This window comes from Polypterus senegalus, chromosome 11 (assembly GCF_016835505.1).
Source record: "Polypterus senegalus isolate Bchr_013 chromosome 11, ASM1683550v1, whole genome shotgun sequence".
Classification (NCBI taxonomy): Eukaryota; Metazoa; Chordata; class Cladistia; order Polypteriformes; family Polypteridae; genus Polypterus; species Polypterus senegalus.
This window is the reverse complement of record NC_053164.1, coordinates 95,686,575-95,706,602: the sequence shown is the minus strand read 5'-3', so window position 1 is coordinate 95,706,602 and position 20,028 is coordinate 95,686,575. Positions and strand designations below refer to the sequence as shown.

Sequence of the window (20,028 nt, the reverse complement as noted above, 5' to 3'; positions counted from 1 at the left end):
TTTAATATTGTAACAGGTTTACTCTGTGCCTGACTTGGGTTGCTCCATTTAGGTACCTGATTTACTAGTACTGTATGTATACATTAAAATTGTGGTAATTTGTTGAATTACCACTTTATTTTACTTAAATTGTAGTTCTGTCTCAGGATTTAGAATATGGTAAGCTTCTTGTACTGGTGAACCAGAGTGATTATCAGAATGTTGTTATCAGGAGCTTTATGGTCTTGATAGTGTAATCCTATGGCAGACTGATCTAAGAAGAGGTTGCATACTGAATCTGAAAATGGCCTGCCCATGATGATTCAAATCAGAACACATACTGAAACCAACAGGTGGAGGAAGTGTTTGTCAGCGATTGTCTGAAGACAAGGTAGCTTACAAAGATCAGCTAAACATAACTCAAAACGGTGTTGTGAAGCTGTAGCGTGAACTCTCCACTTGAAAGGTGACTGGCGAGGGTCAGGTGCCAAGCCAGCTGAGTGACAGATACATATAGGATAGATTTTGAACGTTTAAATTTGGTGATGGCATCTGTTTCTTAGAACTTGGTTGAACAATATTTGATAGCTAAAGTCAAATACAGTGATCCCTCGCTATATTGCGCTTCGATTTTTGCGGCTTCACTCCATCGTGGATTTTAAATGTAAGCATACAGTATCTAAATATATATCACAGATTTTTCGCTGGTTCGTGGATTTCTGTGGACAATGTGTCTTTTAATTTATGGTACATGCTTCCTCAGTTTGTTTGCCCAGTTGATTTCATACAAGGGACGCTATTGGCGGATGGCTTAGAAGCTACCCAATCAGAGCATGTATTACATATTAAATAAAACTCCTCAATGATATACGTTATGCTTCCCGTGCGGTGCTTGATTGCTTGCTTTTCTCTGTCTCTCTCTCACTCTCTCTGACATTCTCTGCACCTGATGGAGGGGGTGTGAGCAGAGGGGCTGTTTGCACAGAGGCTGTTTGCCTAGACGCTCCTCTACAAAATGCCACTTTATCGCGGTGCTTCGGCATACTTAAAAGCCCAAAAGCACGTATTGATTTTTTGATTGTTTGCTTTTCTCTCACTCTCTCTCTCTGACATTCTCTGCTCCTTACACACTTTCTTTGAAGAGGAAGATATGTTTGCATTCTATTAATTGTGAGAAAGAACTGTCATCTCTGTCTTGTCATGGAGCACAGTTTAAACTTTTGACTAAAGGGTGTTATTTCATGTCTAGAGGGCTCTAATAATGTTAACATTGTGGGAGAGTTTATAAGGGCTTAAAATATATAAAAATAACCATACAAACATATGGTTTCTACTTTGCGGATTTTCATATATCACGGGAGATTCTGGAATGCAACCCCCGCGACTGAGGATGGATTACTGTACAGTGTAATTTTAATATACAACTTTTTGCACAATCCTTAGTTACTTGATTAAACATTTAAATTTTTTTTTTTTTGCAATTAATTTTAAATTATGAAATCCCATTCTGTGATTTTAGGTCAAAATGATTCTTTCTCCATGACTCCTATCATCCATTCAGGGATGTAAGACAATAACTGACTAAATGGGACAATATTGATGGAAGGGCTGACTCACTCACACTGGGCAGATTTTGAATTTGCAAACATTCTGATTGCATGGCTTTACTCTATTGGAGAAAGCCCAATTCCCTAAAAGAAACTCATGCACACATAATTCATATACAATAGGAAGGTAAATGTTCCCAAATAAATTTAAAGAAAAATTAAAAATACATAAAACAAGTGACAATTATATCAGTCACGATCACAGTATTAGTTACGTGCGTGTATGAATGGGTATATGTTTATCGATTTTTTTTCTGTACCACTGATTATGTTTCAAAGACCTGCTTATCACCAGTTTGACAATATAGTGAGCTTGACTTTAAGTATGCCATACTCCCTTGGATGTCATTCTAACAAATATAAACATCAAATGATATTCAAAATTTTTTTATCAAGTAAATCAGCCTACTTCATTGTTTTTGCGTCCCAGTAGCAAATAAGTGGCTGTGATCTCATTATACTTTTGATTTGTGAGAGCATCTTTGATCTCTTCCCTGGTGTAGCCCATTCCAACCATTATATCTAGTAAAAAAAAGAAAGAAACATGCATAAAGTGACCAAATAAATAAGTGAAAAAGTTATATAAAAATCAGATACTGAAGACTGTTACACATAATGGATTTTAAGAAGGCAAACTCACATTCTGTGTGACAACTTAACATTTTTGAACTTACTGTATATTTACCAATATTTATTAACAAATCAAACTGTAAAACCAAACAGGTTCCTAATCGAAAATGGTAAAGATGTATTTAACAGGGCTCTCATGTATTATTACAATTTTAATATTATACAGTGAATTTTCATTGAACCTTGCTATAGTACAGAGATAGGCAAACAACATGGGTCTGACACTTCTCATAGAAGTATCTAATAGTATATGGCTCACATGAGGTGTTTTAACCAGATGATGCTACAGTTGGCTGGTGTAAGCGTAATAAGTTCCCCTGCAATGCCATTCAAAAATACATGAGCTTTTACCCAACGAATATGGTCAGTCTGCATTGTTGAAATGTGTATATTTTTAGCTGTTTGAATTACTTTGTCATTTAATTGCGTTTTTAAAGAATATAAGTTTTTGCAAAACTGATTTTATCAGAGACTGATCTGCTAGACCTCAGCTCCCCTGAAGGCAGAGTTTTGGGTGTTACTCCAAGTCTTTGCACTAATCAATATTAAGAGTGCCATTTACAAAAGAAAGAAGTTAGAAGAAGAACAGTTTTCCAGTAGAGGAATGATCAAAACAGATTATTCCTGTACTTCAACCAGTGTGATGGCGAGGCTATGAGTAAGATGATGCATGTACCAGCTGTGGCATCCTGATCATGTTTTCAAGAAATATGAGTGTTTTTCAGGCACTTCATCAACGAGTCAGAAAAGGAAGATAGTTAAAGTGAGGTCATTTCAATTGTGGTATAAAACCACATTTTTCTTTTTTTTTTTCCATTTTACAAACATTAAAATAACCTGTGTCAACTGCACTGTGCAAATTCTATTGAGATTTCTAAGTCTGAAGATCAGTTTTCAGACAGAAGTGAAAACGTTTGACATACATGCAGCTCAGATTCCCATCCATCATTTTGAATTTGAATCTTGCTTTCAGGATTTTAGGCACTATGAAACAGATTTTGTTATTTTTTATCTCCTTTTGCTTTTAAAGTGGAAAATGTCCCAGAGATGGGCTGCTGAAAGTAACCACACTCCAGTGCAAATATAACCTACGTTTATTTAAGTTTCTTGATTTCTGCAGACTGTATATTAGCAATGTTTCCAATGCGTTTCAAGTGTGCTGTTTGTATGGCATCATTATTTGGTAACACATACAGTTACCAGTAGGTCTTTTCACAAATGAAAAGTTACGTGTAGTGAAACTTTGGTAAACCCTTTTTACCTTCCTTGATCTCTGTAAACTGCACTCATAGCAACACAGGAATTGTTTCAAAGATTTTTGATCCCTGCTGTTTGCATGGCATCATTATATTCAAACAGGACTTCTAATAAATGAAAAGTATGGAAGAGCATTAGCAGATAAAATATTTGCAATGAATGATTTGTTGCAATGAAAAGATTTTGATATTAATATTTCTTGCAGTTTCACATTCATGATTAGAATAGTCATAGCAAAATCACTGTGCTTTAAAATTGCTCTCTTATTAGTGTTTGAGCATTGCTATTAATAGATTTTAATAAAAATGTTCTATAATTAAACTATTTCTTGAATCAACTAACTATGTTTGTCATTAACATGTGCTAGATTACCTAGTTTCACAGTTACATCTACATTTTATATAAAGTCCACTATCTAAGTTGTTATTGACAATTTGGCCCACCACCAATAAAGTTTGCCCATCCCTGCTATAGTAAGAATTTGCAGGAGTTGAATAATTGTACACCACGTTTGAAGGATGTGAACTCACCAATGCGTTTGGTATCACTGTAGTCTTCTTCAGGTTCCACATGTGGCTTAAGCTCTTCTCCCTCATAACCAGTGTTTATCCACTTGTCTTTCATTATTTGCTAAAATAATAACATAGAGAATTCTAAAAAATTGTGTTTAAACAAATTTACTGCATAGGTAAATAAACAATGTATAACAATTTTATCACCTACTGTAAATTGCAAGTTTTATACAAAGCAGCTCACAAACTATTTATATCATGATGACATGTTCCTAGGAGAACATTGTAGTGTAGACCTGACATTGGAAATGGCAAATAAATGTAAAAAAAATATATTAACTAATAAACTACTTGTAGGATAAATGAAAAATGTTACTAAGGTGAAGAAGTACATAGAGGTTATCAGCTTCATAAATGTTAGAAATAACTTAATTCTTAGAATGATTTTATTCTAAAAGTGAAGATAAGGTAGTTTTGTATCCCTTTTTTTATTCCTCCAGGTGGACACTTGTCCTACATTTGATCGCATTTCCAATTAGGCTGGGCTTTGCCTCCTAACTCTTCAGATGCTAAACATTTCTCAGAAGACCACCTGAATCTAGAGTACCTTATAAATCAACCCAAAGACACACTAACAGGCTGATGACTACTATATATCATTCCCATGTAAGTGTGTAAGATTGGATAGGTATGTGAGTGTGCCCTGAGATGGACAATATCCATCCAAAGGTAGTTTCTTCTTGTGATCATTGCTGTTGGAGTAGGTAGACTCTAGCCCCTGGTAACCATGTAGTGGCAAAGTTATGTTCAGAGAAATATAACTGTGTTTGTTGCCCTACTCAAGAAGTAAATGAATAAAAAGCATGACACCTTACCTCCAGCGTACAACGCTTAGTAGGGTTTAGTACCAAGAATCGTCGCAGGATGTTCTCACAATCTGTTGACATATAAAAGGGAACCCTGTACTTGCCTCGCAGGACTCTTTCTCGCAGTTCCTGTAAAAAGGAAGACAGCACAATGCTTTAGGAAAGTATTTGTTTAACATTCAGAAAAAGAGAAGTTGCAAAATGCTTAAAAGGAATGCTCTACCCAAAAATATTTTTTAAAATGTTAATTAGGCTATATAATTTGCAGTGATGGCCAAGAAATGGAGAAAGGACGATGTTTCCGATACAGAGGAATCCAATGGTGACTAATGCTGGACAACAGTAAGCATGTTGAATTAAAAAATCTAATGTTACTACTGTTGCATAATCCACACTCGTGTTATGTAATCCACATGTCAAGTCATTCAGTCATATAAAAAAAACACATGCGTTTTTCGCTAAACATTGTTAAATAAATATTCTCGAAAATAAAAGAAGTCCACAAACAGGAAATCCATTTACACAAGATCGCATTTTGAATTGAAGACCTGCCTCTCCCTCTCATTCTTTGGTCAAGAGTCCTGTCTTAGTTAGTAAGTGGAAACCTTGTGCGCACTTGAGAGCAGACTGTGCAGTGGCTATTTTGGCAGAAGTGAAGACAATGTGGAAACACAGAGAAACATGGAATAGAACATCTTAACAGGAAAACTGTGAATGTCTAGTATAATATTACATAAACAAATGACTTTATGCATCCTCTGTAAATATTGTCCATATTGTTAGCTCCAGGGATGATGAATGCAGTGTTGAGTGAAAAGTTTTTATATCAGGCTGTTAAATTTTGTTTTCCATATTATTAGATTTATTAATTTTTCCAGTAAATTTTGTTTACTCCATTGGCATTTAATTTTTTGCTAAATAAAATACTTGCTGCATGCCAATTGGGTATGCAAAATTTACTTGACAAGATTTCTTATAATAAGCTAAATAATCTTAAATACATATTTCTTGATATAAATCTCACATTAAGTAAAACAATATTTAATGGAATGATATAAAAATCTTTTCACTTGCTTAGATTTCATTTTTTGCAGCAGTTAACACTCTATTACCATCATCATTGTGTAGGTCAGTCAATGGAAGAGGTTTTTCAAACTGAAGTGTTTTATACAAAAAAAGAACCTAATAAATGTGTTTTGTCTAGACGAGTTTCAGCATCATAATATCGGTGTAGATCTACCTGATATCAATACACATGTAGGCACCAAATGTTGCTCCAATACAATGGCACCAAATTGATCAATATGATTGTGACCACAAGGTAAAACCGAACCACACATTAGCTCTTGAACATGCATATGTATAGTAAATGTTGACAGTCAGTTCAAATTTCAGCATAATTCCTTCCATTTTGCCTCAATTGTCTGACATATCAAATTGGAACTTAAATACAAGTCTTTTAAAGCAATTTGAATAATGAAGGAGTTAAAAAATGTGTTTAATATGCATCATTAATCAGAAGCCAGAAATCATTTAAAATAGTCCTCTTATAAAAACACTAATGCTTTAAGCAGGTTAACAACTCGTATGACCTCTTATAGAGACATATATGATTAACAGCATGTCCAGTTATACTGCAGCATTCTTTATGCTAATGCAGTTACATAAAAACATATTTTTTTATCAGCACTTGCTTTAACATATGTTCTTCAGAAATTATATTCACAAGGGTGGTAATAATTAAAAATTTATATCTAAAAAATACACTAATAATATCACATTTTATATATGTATATTTTTTCACAAATGAAAAATTACTTCTTTAGTCTTGGTTGTGTTCTGGTTATTTTTGCTGCCTGAAATTCCAAGGAATTGAATATGATTTCCAGCATGATTACTTGCCTGTTTAGTTTGTACATTCATTCCTGTTCACTTATATTTTTCCCACAACTACATGTTATGTTAATTTGCAACTGGATAAGCTTCAGTTCTCTGTGATTACACAGTGGAAACTACTGGATAATAAATGGACTGAGGCATACAGAAACATTAAAGCTATAGGAGTATAAATACCTAGGCTCTTTGACACAAAGTGTAGTGTGACTCTGAGATGGAAATCAAATATGCATACAAAGCAAATAATTTACAGTATGACTTGGAAAGAACGGTCATGATTAAAAGGTTTGAATTTAAGGCTGGCTGTTGCTAAGATGATGGCCAGCAAAGTTCACAAGAAATAAAAATATCAGGAAATGCCTCCAAGAATGTGTAGGAACCAAAACTGTGTTGGTTTGGGCATGTGACAAGAGACCAAATAGGTGGGCAGAACAGTATTGGCTATGATCATACCAGAAGAAAGAGTAAGAGTAAGAGATAAGTTCAAAAAGATGGTGGAGATACACAGTAAAGGAACACTTAGATGACAAAGGGTTAAAAGAAATGGAGGCAAAGGATAGAATTAAATGAAATACAGAGATAATGCTGTGACAAAAATTCAAAAGAAAAGTAATGAAACAGGTTTAATAATGATAAAGGTTTGAATTTTGGCAATTTTTTTTCTGGGGTATGATCAAAGTGGTGTCCCTGTCGCACCTTATATGATTACAACTGTACAAGTTATACATGTTTAAAGTTATTTTTCAAATTGAATACAAAAATGTACTGTTGGTTTCCATCACAGGTCAGTTCTTATTCAGGCTTGAACTGCTGCAATCAGGCTCACTTTCAACACAAGATTGGTGGCAACGTTTAACTTCACTTACTGAACACTGTTACAATTTTTAATTGAATTTGAAAGCCTTTTTTTAGCAAACATAAAACACCCATTTTTCACTTAGATGTTTTAATTATTGGGAGTCAATGTAGTTATCATCCTTATCCTGTATAACATTTTTATGACATTTGAAAAATATAGTAAAATATTTTTGTATTTTGTTACCCAAGCAAGTGTGAAGGGGAAGGCTTCAATAATGCTTAAATGTTTTAAAACAAAAACAAAGTCAATATGTTTGTGTATATACAATATACTGCACAGAAAATACATTCTGTACTATTATCATTTCATTGATTGTTTTCTATGGTTGATAATGTATGTTAGCCTTTGTATAGTGTTTTAGGAGACACTGGCACCTAAAATTAAACATTTGAGATTCAAATTACATTTTTTCCATCATTAAATTAGAGAATCAGAATAGTTTGTTATCTTAAAAAGATTTAGTGTCTTTTATTCTGTGCATGGATATCCTCCTCTTTTACTACCTGTTTCTTGCCATCCTCCATTTCGCCGGACTTCTGATGGCTTAGTTTTTATGGCTGTACCTATTGGAAGGTCCCTGCTACACACAATCAAGTTTCCTAACATATCTGTGCTACAGACTTTTAGTATAGCAATGTAATTAATCTTGTGCCTCTTTCCTTTTATTTCATCTGTCTCATTGTCTAAAGACTTTTAAACCATTCTGTTTCTTTAGCACAATTTGAAAACAAAACCTATCTCCCCCCTTTTTAGGTGTGATCACACATGATGTGAAAAGCACCTACTTTGATTGCCATGACGGTCCGTTTGTCCACTGTATGAAACAACTCAGCTCTTGGTAAACAGTTTATTCAAATTTGGCATATTCATTCCTCACAATTGGTCAGAAAAGTTCAATTTTCATTGAGATACCTCAATTTCAGAACTTGCCTGAAATATTCTATGTGACTTCAATTACAGATTAGTTTATCGTTTCAAATTCTGAGAAAGGTCACTTCAACTTATATTGCATATTTTCTTCTTTACTCATTAAACAGATGGTTCCATGGTAAAATGTATCCCTAATAATTGGTAGTCAGTCTCTATTAAGAGGTAAACACAGGCAAACTGCTTGTTATAGCAGCTCACTTCACCTGCCGCTTGAAACAAGCCAACCTTAAAAGCAAAAAACAAAAATTCAAAAAGTCACTTATCTACAAAAGAATGTATGAGGAAAGGAATTATGTAAGCATCACTATGTTAGAACAAAGTAAATAAATATATACTCAGTATTTACATTAAACATATCTGCATTATCTGTACATTATTATGACTCAATATTTCTCTCAACATAATAATTTATCTGCAAAGTTTCAAACTTGCTTTTAATTATGGTGTGAAGCAGCCAAGAATTTACTTTGAGATTTCAACACAGCTTTTTAAGTCTTCTTTCAAAAATGTTCAAGAAATTTGACCCTCTACAGCCAACGTCTAACAATCAAAGCCACTTTTACATTTCCTTGTACTGGACTCCTCTGCGTGGTGAAAGCTACTGAGCCAACCACAAGCCCCTATATGGGATACATTTTTAGCTATTTGATATTGCTAAGTACTGTTAAAAAGTATATATTTAACATATTCTACTAATGCATCAGATTACATCCTAGTGCCAAAGTTACTTTTGAATACAACTCACTGTTTCAAAAATATTTAACAAAAATGTGATAACCGATTCTTTCATGAAGTAACTAAAAATGTTCTAAATGCTCCAACTTTGAAAGCCGATGACTAAGACACTAAGTACACCTGAATATTACACCATACATACATTTTTAACTTGTTCAAACATGACATGGCTTTTCTGCTGGGGCTTATATTTTGTTGACTATATAAAGAAAAAGAAAAATTAGATGTATTTTTGTAAATTAAAGATAAGATGACTGTCATTAGTCCTGATATGTAAAACAGTAAAGCTAAAATTGGCTGACCTCTGCAAATGTGGCATTGCGCCAGATTTACTAGTGAATCAAAACAGTGCGACCATGATTGGCTGGGCAAAACTCAAACACAATTTAACAAATCTTTACAGTGCTGACTAAATATCATAGTTTTCTGCATTAGATATAGGACTATCCCAAGTTTACCAGTGAATTTAGATAGATAGATAGATAGATAGATAGATAGATAGATAGATAGATAGATAGATAGATAGATAGATAGATAGATAGATAGATAGATAGATAGATAGATACTTTATTAATCCCAAGGGGAAATTCACAAATTCATTCAAAAAAACAAATTCATTATATTATTATTAATGCAAATGTAACATTACACATTTTGCATTGCCTCGAGGTGCCTCTACTCTAGAACACAGGTCCTATCCTATGCTGTTATATGCAGTTGAGCTAAATAATTTTTTTTAAATGTATTTGCCTCTGCCTGGAGATGACACTGTTAAGTGGATGCAGTGGATTATTCATGATTGACAGGAGTTTGCTTAGTGCCCGTCGCTCTGCCACAGATGTTAAACTGTCCAACTTTAATCCTACAATAGAGCCTGCCTTCTTAACAAGTTTGTCCAGGCGTGAGACGTCTTTCATCTTTATACTGCCACCCCAGCACACCACCGCGTAGAAGAGGGCACTTGCCACAACCGTTTGGTAGAACATCTGCCGCATCTTACTGCAGATGTTGAAGGATGCCAACCTTCTCAGAAAGTATAGTCTGCTTTGACCTTTCTTACATAGAGCATCAGAATTGGCAGTCCAGTCCAATTTGTCATCCAGCTGCACTCCCAGATATTTAAAGGTCTGCACCCTCTGCACACAAAAAATTTAACTAGTGCACCTGCACTAGGCTAGGTAAAACTGCACTGTAATTTATGAAAGGAACCAGTCTTGCTACAAAGCTATGCAAATTAAAGCAGTCCAATATGACTTAACATTTAAAAGTTAGTCTCATGCATTTGACACTACATTGTTTGCCAGTGAACCGGAGTAGTGTTGTGCTAAACAAAAATTCATATACAATCTAAAAGTGAATATTTGTTTTTTAAATTAGTCACTAATTTTAATGGCCTAAATCAATGTATACAATTTAGAACAATTGTTTTCCGATTAAAATAGGATGAGTATTCGGCTCGTGTAAGCTGTGCAAGTAAGTAGCTGGCTGCTAGCCTCCATGTAGCTCTGAATAAATAGCTAACTTCAGCTTTGAAGTTCTTCATGAACAATCATATAAGCTCACTGGGCTTCACTGTCAATTTTCGAGACTCTGGCAGCACTTTTTCTTTGGCATAAAAACATGAACTGAATGGACAGTGTATATTAAGGTGCATATTTAGCAATCTAAAATGTAGTTTTGTACCTTTGATTTTTTTTTCCTCTATCATTTTTTCCAAATAAATTTCCCACCTAATTTAGAGAAAAATCTACAATGTACTTTTGCTTCTCTGTGTTGTTCCTTAGCCTAGCAAATGCCTGCATCTTATCTTATTTTAAACTTTGAGGCAATTAGCTGCAGTGGTATACAATATGTTTAACCTTGACTTATAATTCACATACTGTATTGGTGGATGAATGTAATGCTATTTTTGACCAGCTTTTTTAAACTGAGCTGCTGATGAAGTTTGAAAAAAGTTGAATGTGTTGCTCTTTGCCATTACAGCAAGCAAGTATATGAATCTGACCCACTGAAGCAGCTTCTTTTGCCAGTGATTAAACCACAAACAACATGGGCCTACAGTGATCAGATGCAGACTACTCATGAAGTTGTGGAGAAGTAAGCCAAATTAAAAAAACCAAACAAACAAACAAAAAAACAAAAAACAAAAATGCAGCAGATTTTTGGGCAAATGGATTTGTGTCTCTTTTATGCAATCTGCTGTGATAGTGTGAAGTGAAGTAATTGCAATGACAGAATAATTTGTCTGCATTTCTTAGCCATATACCTTGGCTTGCTGACAAACACGGAAATTTTTTCTGATCCCTTTCCTTGCACTTTTACTTAAATGTTATTGATAGCACTAGAAATTATTCACCTTATGGTACGTTGGATATGTTCTATGTTGAACATGACATGAATGAAAGAGATCAAAAAAAAAAAAATTAGGAAAATTAATAAGGAGGATAACACCACCTGTATTGTCATCATGAACATTCACAATTTATGGAAATATACTTTGCTGAGTGATTTGGATTTTAAATGTGGTTGGAGGAGATTTTGTCAGATTTACATATTACTAGAGTACTCTGGTCCAAGCACACAACCTGTTTATAAAATATTGAAAAATAAGTTAACTAGATTGAAGAGTTGTTTTGAAATGGCAAAAGAATACAATATTAACACATGGCCTTGTAACCATGAAAGTATCACATAATTTGCTGCTGCCCCCCGTGACTTTGAACCAGAATAATTGGGTTTAAGAGCTTTTTGTTGATGTATTGTTGGCTAGTAAACTCTCACTGCTTTGAGAGATCCAACACAGCTACATCTTTGTGATGTGTTTCAAACACAGTAGGTGTCATCATTTGAGTAGGCTTGTGATGTAAGGTCACTAGCTGCTCTGACCATTTTTGGCAAAGCCAAACTGTCATTTTGATGTTTATTATTTAGTAGATTTTTTTTTAATATTGTAAGAGGTTCTGCATTTTTGATTTCTTATACTGTATTTTGACCCCCTTTGTCTTGCAGTCTTTTTTCATTTTGTTTATTTGATTTTGTGATGTTTTATTTGTACTCATTAGGTTAGAATGGGAAGTATGGGTGGTGATGTCGTGACTTTAAATAAACATTTGTGAATTATGCAAACTGCTACTATTTAGTACTAATTTCAGGATAGTGTTTGAGACTTGTTAGGTTTTCCAGCATCAATCAATACTTCTGTTTAGTTTGGCCTTCATGTTACTGTTTAAATTCAGCTGAGTAGTATGTATAGTGGTACACTATTCCTTATCTAAAACCAAGAACACAAAAATAGTCATTAAACTTACATTGACAACTTGCAAAAAAAATTACAAAAATAAATAAATAAAAATAAACAGACCAAAAAGAGCTAAGTTGCTAGAAGCATGTTAGTGTGTTTCTGGTTAAAGTTCCCTTCCTTCAAGATTTAAATAAACCATTCAACACACCAAAAACAATTAACTATATGCATTACAGTGAAATACAAAAGCCCAATGAGAAGTATTGTAAATTAAAAGTACTACTGGTGCAATCAAAGTTCATGATGAAAACTGACAGTGACATGCACTGAACATCCAATGGGTATCCAAAATACACGCTTACTCAATAAGTGAATAAAGGGAAAAAAGCACGTTTTACACACCATTAAAGCAATGTCAAGTAATGAGTAAATCACTTAAAAGCTTTTAAATATCAGTACTGCCATGAAAGCCAGACATCACATGAAAGTCAGCTGTTCTTTGCTGCACTGTACAACAAAGCTCAGCATTTTTATATTTAATTTTAACTGCTATCATTCAAAAGAATATATTAGAACAACATCAATTAATATAGAGATACAAGCCCTTACATTGTTTAATGCATTGTTAGCCTCACCCTGTTCTGAAAAAAAATAATAAGAGTTTATGATTACAAATCATGAAAACTGCTTGGTCTTGAAAGACTGAAAATGATTGCACAAAGGAGAAGCTAATTTCAACCGAGTGTACTTAACATAACAACTACTCACATTAGGGAAAAACTGGTGAGCATACAAGCAGGAGTTTTTACACTGGGGCACACCAAGTATTATGTTAATTTCTACTCTCCACTTAATTTATAGGGTAATGCACACATTGCCTTACATATGATTTTTGTTAGTGTAACACAACACACATTACAAGCAGACTGGCTCCAAAAAGACAGCACTTGTTCATAAGAAGATCTCAATATGATCCATAAATGTGTTAGGTAAGTGACAGGTAATTGTCTGAGAATGGGCAATACTGGAGAAGGTGGATAGTGGTCATATGATTCAAAGTATCTTCTAGTGATCCTCATTTTTACCTCCACACAATTCTCTACATTTTTGTTCAGGAGTGTAAAATCATAATTTTTTTAAACTACAGACTGCTCAGTTTATAACTTAAAGGCAGGGGAACAGAAAACAGTGTGAACACCAGAGGATGAAAGGCAGTTTCAGTCAGTTTATAATATGGGAACAAAAAAAGTGCAGAGGAACATACACAAGGAAAGAATTCGAGCAGAGCCATCCATAAGAACAGCTAGCCAATCAAATGTGTGTATTGTCACATTTACTGGAGCTCCCACATGGAATTTCAATGAAAATAATGGCCTGTCTAAAGGACTGGGAAGAAGGAGCAGAACGATTTACAAAGCAATGTCAGAAACCAAGACATATCAAACGGGAGAGAGAGAGTGTGACCATTTTGTCTGAAATCAAAGAACGGAAATTATGTATCATACTGCTTGTTATTTAATGACTTATTTTTTTTACAAAGACCTTTCCACAATGATCAGAGCTGGACCACTGAACAGGTCACAGAACTTGCAACCAGTAACCAATGTAAAGTGTCAAACAAACATGTAAATGGCATATTTCTGGCTTATGGTATATTTCATTGTTGAAATATGAAAACTTCCCCCCCTTCTTCAGGCAAAATGTAATCACATTTTACAATTACAATAGAGTTGTCTCGAAAGCTTGCATATTGTAATCATTTTTAGTTAGCCAGTTAAAGGTGTCACTTTACTGCTCAACCTTTAAAAATATATAATATATAAATACATATATTTATATGTGAAACACTTGTGAATATTCAATCCAAAATGACAAAAACATGTCATTAACTATGGTTTTACAAAACAAAGGAAATTCAGGGCTAGATCTAGGAATTTACTGACTCCAACATCCTGAATACCATTGGTCACTTTGCCTGTAACCAAAGTCCCCACTTAAAACTATCAATCTGCAAGTGATGATGAGGCACAATATTTCCAAAGTGTTTACCTTGAGGTTCTGTCCATCAAAAGGAAGTGAACCACTGACGAGTGTATAAAGGATGACCCCAAGACTCCAGATGTCTACCTCTGGTCCATCATACTTTTTCCCCTGGAAGAGCTCAGGGGCGGCATAGGGTGGACTCCCACAAAAGGTGTCCAGTTTAGAACCCAAAGTGAATTCATTACTGAAACCAAAATCTGCAATCTTGATATTGGAGTCTGCATCAAGAAGTAGATTCTCTGCCTGAAAAAGAGATAAACAATATACAGTATGTATCAGACACATTCAGCAATGGAGACCTCACAAGTTCTTGAAATGAAATCTGCAAAGCTCTTACAGTCCATTATAACTGCACCGTACAGAAGGCAATCATCTATTTTAGTTTAGCAAAAGATTATTGTGTGACCCATTTCCACAATTATATCACTGGAAAAGGAAATTAAGTGTAAGTGTATAACAATAAACAAAATACACAACATAAAATACAATACAATCTCTACATGTAATATAGAAAAATGTACCATAACATGCTGCATAGATTTACACATTTTAGTTTGCCAAATGTATTTTTTACATGTGACCATAACTCTATAAAATATATATTTGGAATAATACCTGTCTGTATGTGAAAATGTCTATTGCACGCATCACCCATTAACAGTTTAACCGATTGTGATGTAATTTACAACCAATCCTTAGAAAGCTAGAGATCCCTTTCTTATTTTGAACCAAATTAGTTTTCTTTTGTTTTATTGAAAAGAATTTCAGTGACCTTTAAAGCTAATTTTCAAATAAACAAAAAATAAAGCCTACAAATATGGTTTAAAACAGGTCTTCCTTTTCCAGTCTGCCATCATTTACATGCACATATTTTTTTCTTTTAAAAGTAACAGTTCAAATGGAAGTTGCTTGAAATTAAAGAAATTGATCTCTCCCTATTAGTGGAAATATGCTTTATAAGGATAAATGGAAGTGAATTTAAAAAATACAGTCCACATTCTGAAAAAGACATTTCATTTACTTTCCACGTGTATTACTGAACAGTAAACAGATAAGTAAATCTTTTACCGTCTATAAACTTGAAACATCAGCATGTTTTTTTCTTCCCTGATTCTACTATAGAGGCTCTCTCCAGTAATTAATTACTGCATTAAGAACACCTGTCAGCTTGCAAATGCATTAAACTGAAATATATTGCCTGATAGTACCAAGTAGGCAAAAAACTATCATAGGAAACAGGAAAGCACAGCAGAAAGCAACGGTGTGAAAACAATGTTTTACTTTATTTATGAATACAGTTTATGCAGTAAATGTTACAGTGTTTCTAATCTTAAATAGGCCTCTATAGTATACACAGTAGGTAAGTTTTTTTCCCAATATACTGTACATCTGTAGGTTGAGGTGGGGGGTTGTGGGGAATTGAGATTAATCTCTCCCTAGGAAATCAATGCTTATTTTACCAAATGACTGGACATAAGGAGTCCCTAAAAGGTTACCTAAAGTACAAACTGCTGTAAGTAGCAAATATAAGGGGCACTGTTTTCCGACTAGATTTGGTAAAGAACTCTGAAAGGATTTATAGTCAATGAATCAAGGTAAGTGTTAGCACAATAATCTGGTCTATTTTTGTAAGCCTTACACTTACAGATATAAAAGCGCACACAATCAGATGGCACAACTGAGCCTACCATTAGATCACTAGAGCTTTGAAGTCTTTCACAATTGGTTGGTAACTGGCATGTGTGAAAATCAGTGCTTGATAGAACAATCCTATATGGTATAGTTTCCATCAATAATCAGTCATGAAAAAAACAAATGAGCAGGGTTATACCAGTACACAACAGTAACTAGTGAAGGGCCTTTGTACTCATAACCGTTCTTTTGTTCCACAAGTCTAAACACAGAAAGAATACAGAATTTTTAGAATCTCATATGCCAGGCTATCAATGATAAGAACAAGAGGGCAACGCAGGACAGTACAATATAGGATGCCACCAGGCAAAACAAAGAGACATTAAAAAGCAACCATCACCGCAATAAAGTAGGGAAGCTTAGAATATAAGTGACTTAACCCAATTGCTGGGACAAAAAAAGTCAGCTTTTTTGAGAACAAACAAAATGGGTACGTTTTCTGACTAAACGGTCTGCCTGAGCTGAGAATATATAGGGTACACCATCTGTAATCTGTGAATTGCCTATACAGAAAGAGGCTTTTCTAGGTTAGTTTAACATAAAAATTTAAAATGGGTAATTGTTCCCAGATACTCCTCAAAAAACAAAGGAAGGAACAGAAACCGAAATCTGTAAACACACCAAAACATGAGATCCCAATAGCTGATCTTTATAAGAGTATTCCTGTAAGGTTTTAATTAAACAATCTACTTCAAAAGCAGAAGTAAGGAAATAAAGTTGGGAAACCCATTTATCTCTTTCAGTTTGTACATTTGATGCAAGGAGATATCCAGAAGATAATTTCAGTGTAATTTATATAACAGCAATAAATGAGACAAAATAAGAAGCTCAGAACAAAATAACTTGCTAGAAAACCCTATAATTAAAGTCCAGCTCAACATAGGAAAAAACATTTGAAAAGCAATTCTTTAGTGAGAAAAAATTGGCAGCTTTAGAGAATCAATCATTTTTTACAATATGAGTAAATTTGCAAAATTTGCAAATGGGGAAAGGAAAAGCAGTAATAATTTACTTGCCAGTGGCTGTGTTTAATGTTGGTTTCTACACACTTCCTCTTTTAGTCCTATCAAATTATAACGGCTTATAAGGTGCAATTTGAGTAAGACTGTGGTGATATCCACTTTTATTATGTTTAATATTAAACGTGAATGCTGCGGATGATGTAGTGATACAACAGACTAACATTTGTTTCTACCAAAGATTATCAAGGCCAAAAAAAAATATTCCAATGGTCTTCAATACACTTTACAACCTGGGCTATCACATATAGTTTTGCACTGCAGATACTCTGTGAACATTAACATTTGTATAGAAATTTGAATGAACATACCTTTAACATACAAATTTTGTATGTTTCATGAAAAACATTTAATGTTCAAAAAATCAGATACGGTAAACTGTATCTTAATGCAAGATTTTACATTACTCCCTGTATAATGCAGATGATGCAGAAGAGTTTTTCTTTTTTTATGATCTTCTTCATATGTACCTTGCATCAACAGGTGACAAAGGCAACATAGTGGAAGAAGAACATGAGGTTTTAAAGATGCCTTTAGGCAATGAAGCTGCAAACAATAAATTATTCCATCAATGTTAAATTCTGTAGTAAGATAATTTTAGGGGTTTCTTTCCATTTGTTTATTAAGCACATACTAATAACAGGATAGGACTAAGACCAATAGGAAAACAGTGGTTACTGTGGCATGTGCTTGTATGGTTAATCCACAAGACTGCTATTTCACCCTGCTCATGCTGTGGTTTTTTTTTTTTTAAATTGGGGAAAATCTAACATACTGTGATATTTAGAGAGCATATAAGAAGTAACATCTGTATACTTAAAGTCAAGGAAACCATACAATGAATCAAGAACAAATATAGTTCCAACTAGGGAATCCAATCCGGGAGCTGGGTATTCCCGGACATTTTTCATTTCAATGAAACTGCTGTAATTCCCGGGAAACCGGGAATGGCCAAGTTCATATATATAGCGTGTAAAAGTGTAAAAATCGATCAAGAAATAACCGAGTTATAGTTGAAAACCGAATACTTCATTGGGATACTCTGCATGAAGTACTCTCTCACCTGGACAAGTTATGCTTTCTAAACTCTTATTACCGCAACTAACTAGATCAGGGGTGCCCATAGTTTTTTGGCTTGCAAGCTACTTTTAAAATAACCAGGTCGAAATGATCTACCTACATTAAAAAGTATATATATGGTTAAAATTGTTTTACTGTCAAATAATGCAAAGAGTACGTGACATGTGTTTTGCCCTAATTCTGGCCGAAACACTCACTGCACCCCCTCTTGGGAATTGAACCACGGGCACCTGTAGGTTTTGGCTGTTTGGTTTGGACTATTTAAAATTAAACATCCTTTCATGCCTTTAATAAACAAAAAAATCGGACTTATTTCTTTGCAATTTTGTAATTGTGCTTTTGTTTACAGTGCCTTGACAAAGTATTTGTCATCATCCAGGTTTTCTACGCAACTGAATGCAAAGACGTAACAAACTGATACAAAGATGTAATCCATAGCAGAGCATTGAGGCGAGTGACACTGGGTATGTCTAATTTGTTTCCTCAGTGCTCATTTTATCCAATATTAGGTTTTTACTGAACACCTGACAACATTCAATATGAAAAATATGTAATTATGTAGGAAACTATACAAGGACAAGTATATTGCCACATCACTATACATTAGTATATAAAGGAAGCACAGTAGATAGAAAACAACTATAGGACTTCTATCCAACAGAGGATTTCTCTATTCTTTTTTATTTTAATGACATAATTAATGTTAGCCAAGTAAAGTTTTAGTTCTGGATAATTCAGAAATTTTCTGTCTTTACATAGTACTGTATACACTAATACAACAGTTGTACAACAACTGCTAGCACTTTGTTTTAAAAAGTAGGTTCCCAATTAAATTATGTATTTTCCACACTAAAACTAAGGCTGCCTTTGAAGAAGAATGCAAGGTGTATTCTGCGGCTTATACTAAGGCATATATCATTCCAGCTTCTTCATTATGATAAAATATTGTTGATTTTTCTCTTTTCCTATAGATTTCTTCATTTGGTTGTTTACATAACTGTAGTGCTTTTAAACTTTTTAAAATAATTAACAAAATGAAAGAATTTTTACTGGGTGTGTTTATTTATTCATTAGCAGATGGCATATAGTAAAAAATCAATTAATTTGCTTATTTAAAGTTTATGCCCAATTGTCTGCCTACTTTTTTCCAAAACTTATGGGTCACAGCTTACTGTAGTGAACATATACATACCGGTATACAGAAACAGGCAATTTATCTATTCATTCTACATTAACTGCTATAGTATTCAATTGCATTGCAAGCCTTCCTGACAAGAAACAGCAAGTCTACACTACACTAAACAAAAGAACAACTTGATAACTCACATTAAACTTCAGATCAAATTTATGACCAAAACCGTAAAATAGCAATACCACTAATACACCATCAAAACAAAGAAGGCATTTCTAAAATGATGCTAAGCCAATAACTACAAAATGCCAGTTCCTCGTATGTTTAAACACTAATAAAGACGTAGAAGTTCGCAAACTTTATTGGTATATTTGAAACCGTGCACCAGCTATATCAAGGGGCCATCCATCAAACAAACTGATGTTGACCATGGAGGTTTGCATACCTAAGAGAACTAACATGCATGTAAATTGTTCAAAAACATACAAATTGCAGATATTTTATTACCTTACATACTTTGATAAGTATAGTTTATATCTGGAATCTATTT

The 20,028-nt window shown here is 34.0% G+C and overlaps 1 protein-coding gene across 3 annotated transcripts in view; it reads right to left on the bottom strand.

Annotated features, from left to right (window-relative positions):
- The window catches only part of mark4b (MAP/microtubule affinity-regulating kinase 4b), a 187,237-nt gene that overhangs the window by 22,915 nt on the left and 144,294 nt on the right, over positions 1-20,028 (bottom strand). For all 3 annotated transcript variants that reach the window (XM_039769300.1, XM_039769301.1, XM_039769302.1), the window contains exons 8-11: positions 14,562-14,798; positions 4,861-4,980; positions 4,004-4,103; positions 1,996-2,108 (exon numbers count right to left, since the gene is read on the bottom strand). In XM_039769300.1, coding sequence (XP_039625234.1) covers positions 1,996-2,108; positions 4,004-4,103; positions 4,861-4,980; positions 14,562-14,798 — 570 coding nt within the window. The remainder of the gene's footprint in view (positions 1-1,995; positions 2,109-4,003; positions 4,104-4,860; positions 4,981-14,561; positions 14,799-20,028) is intronic.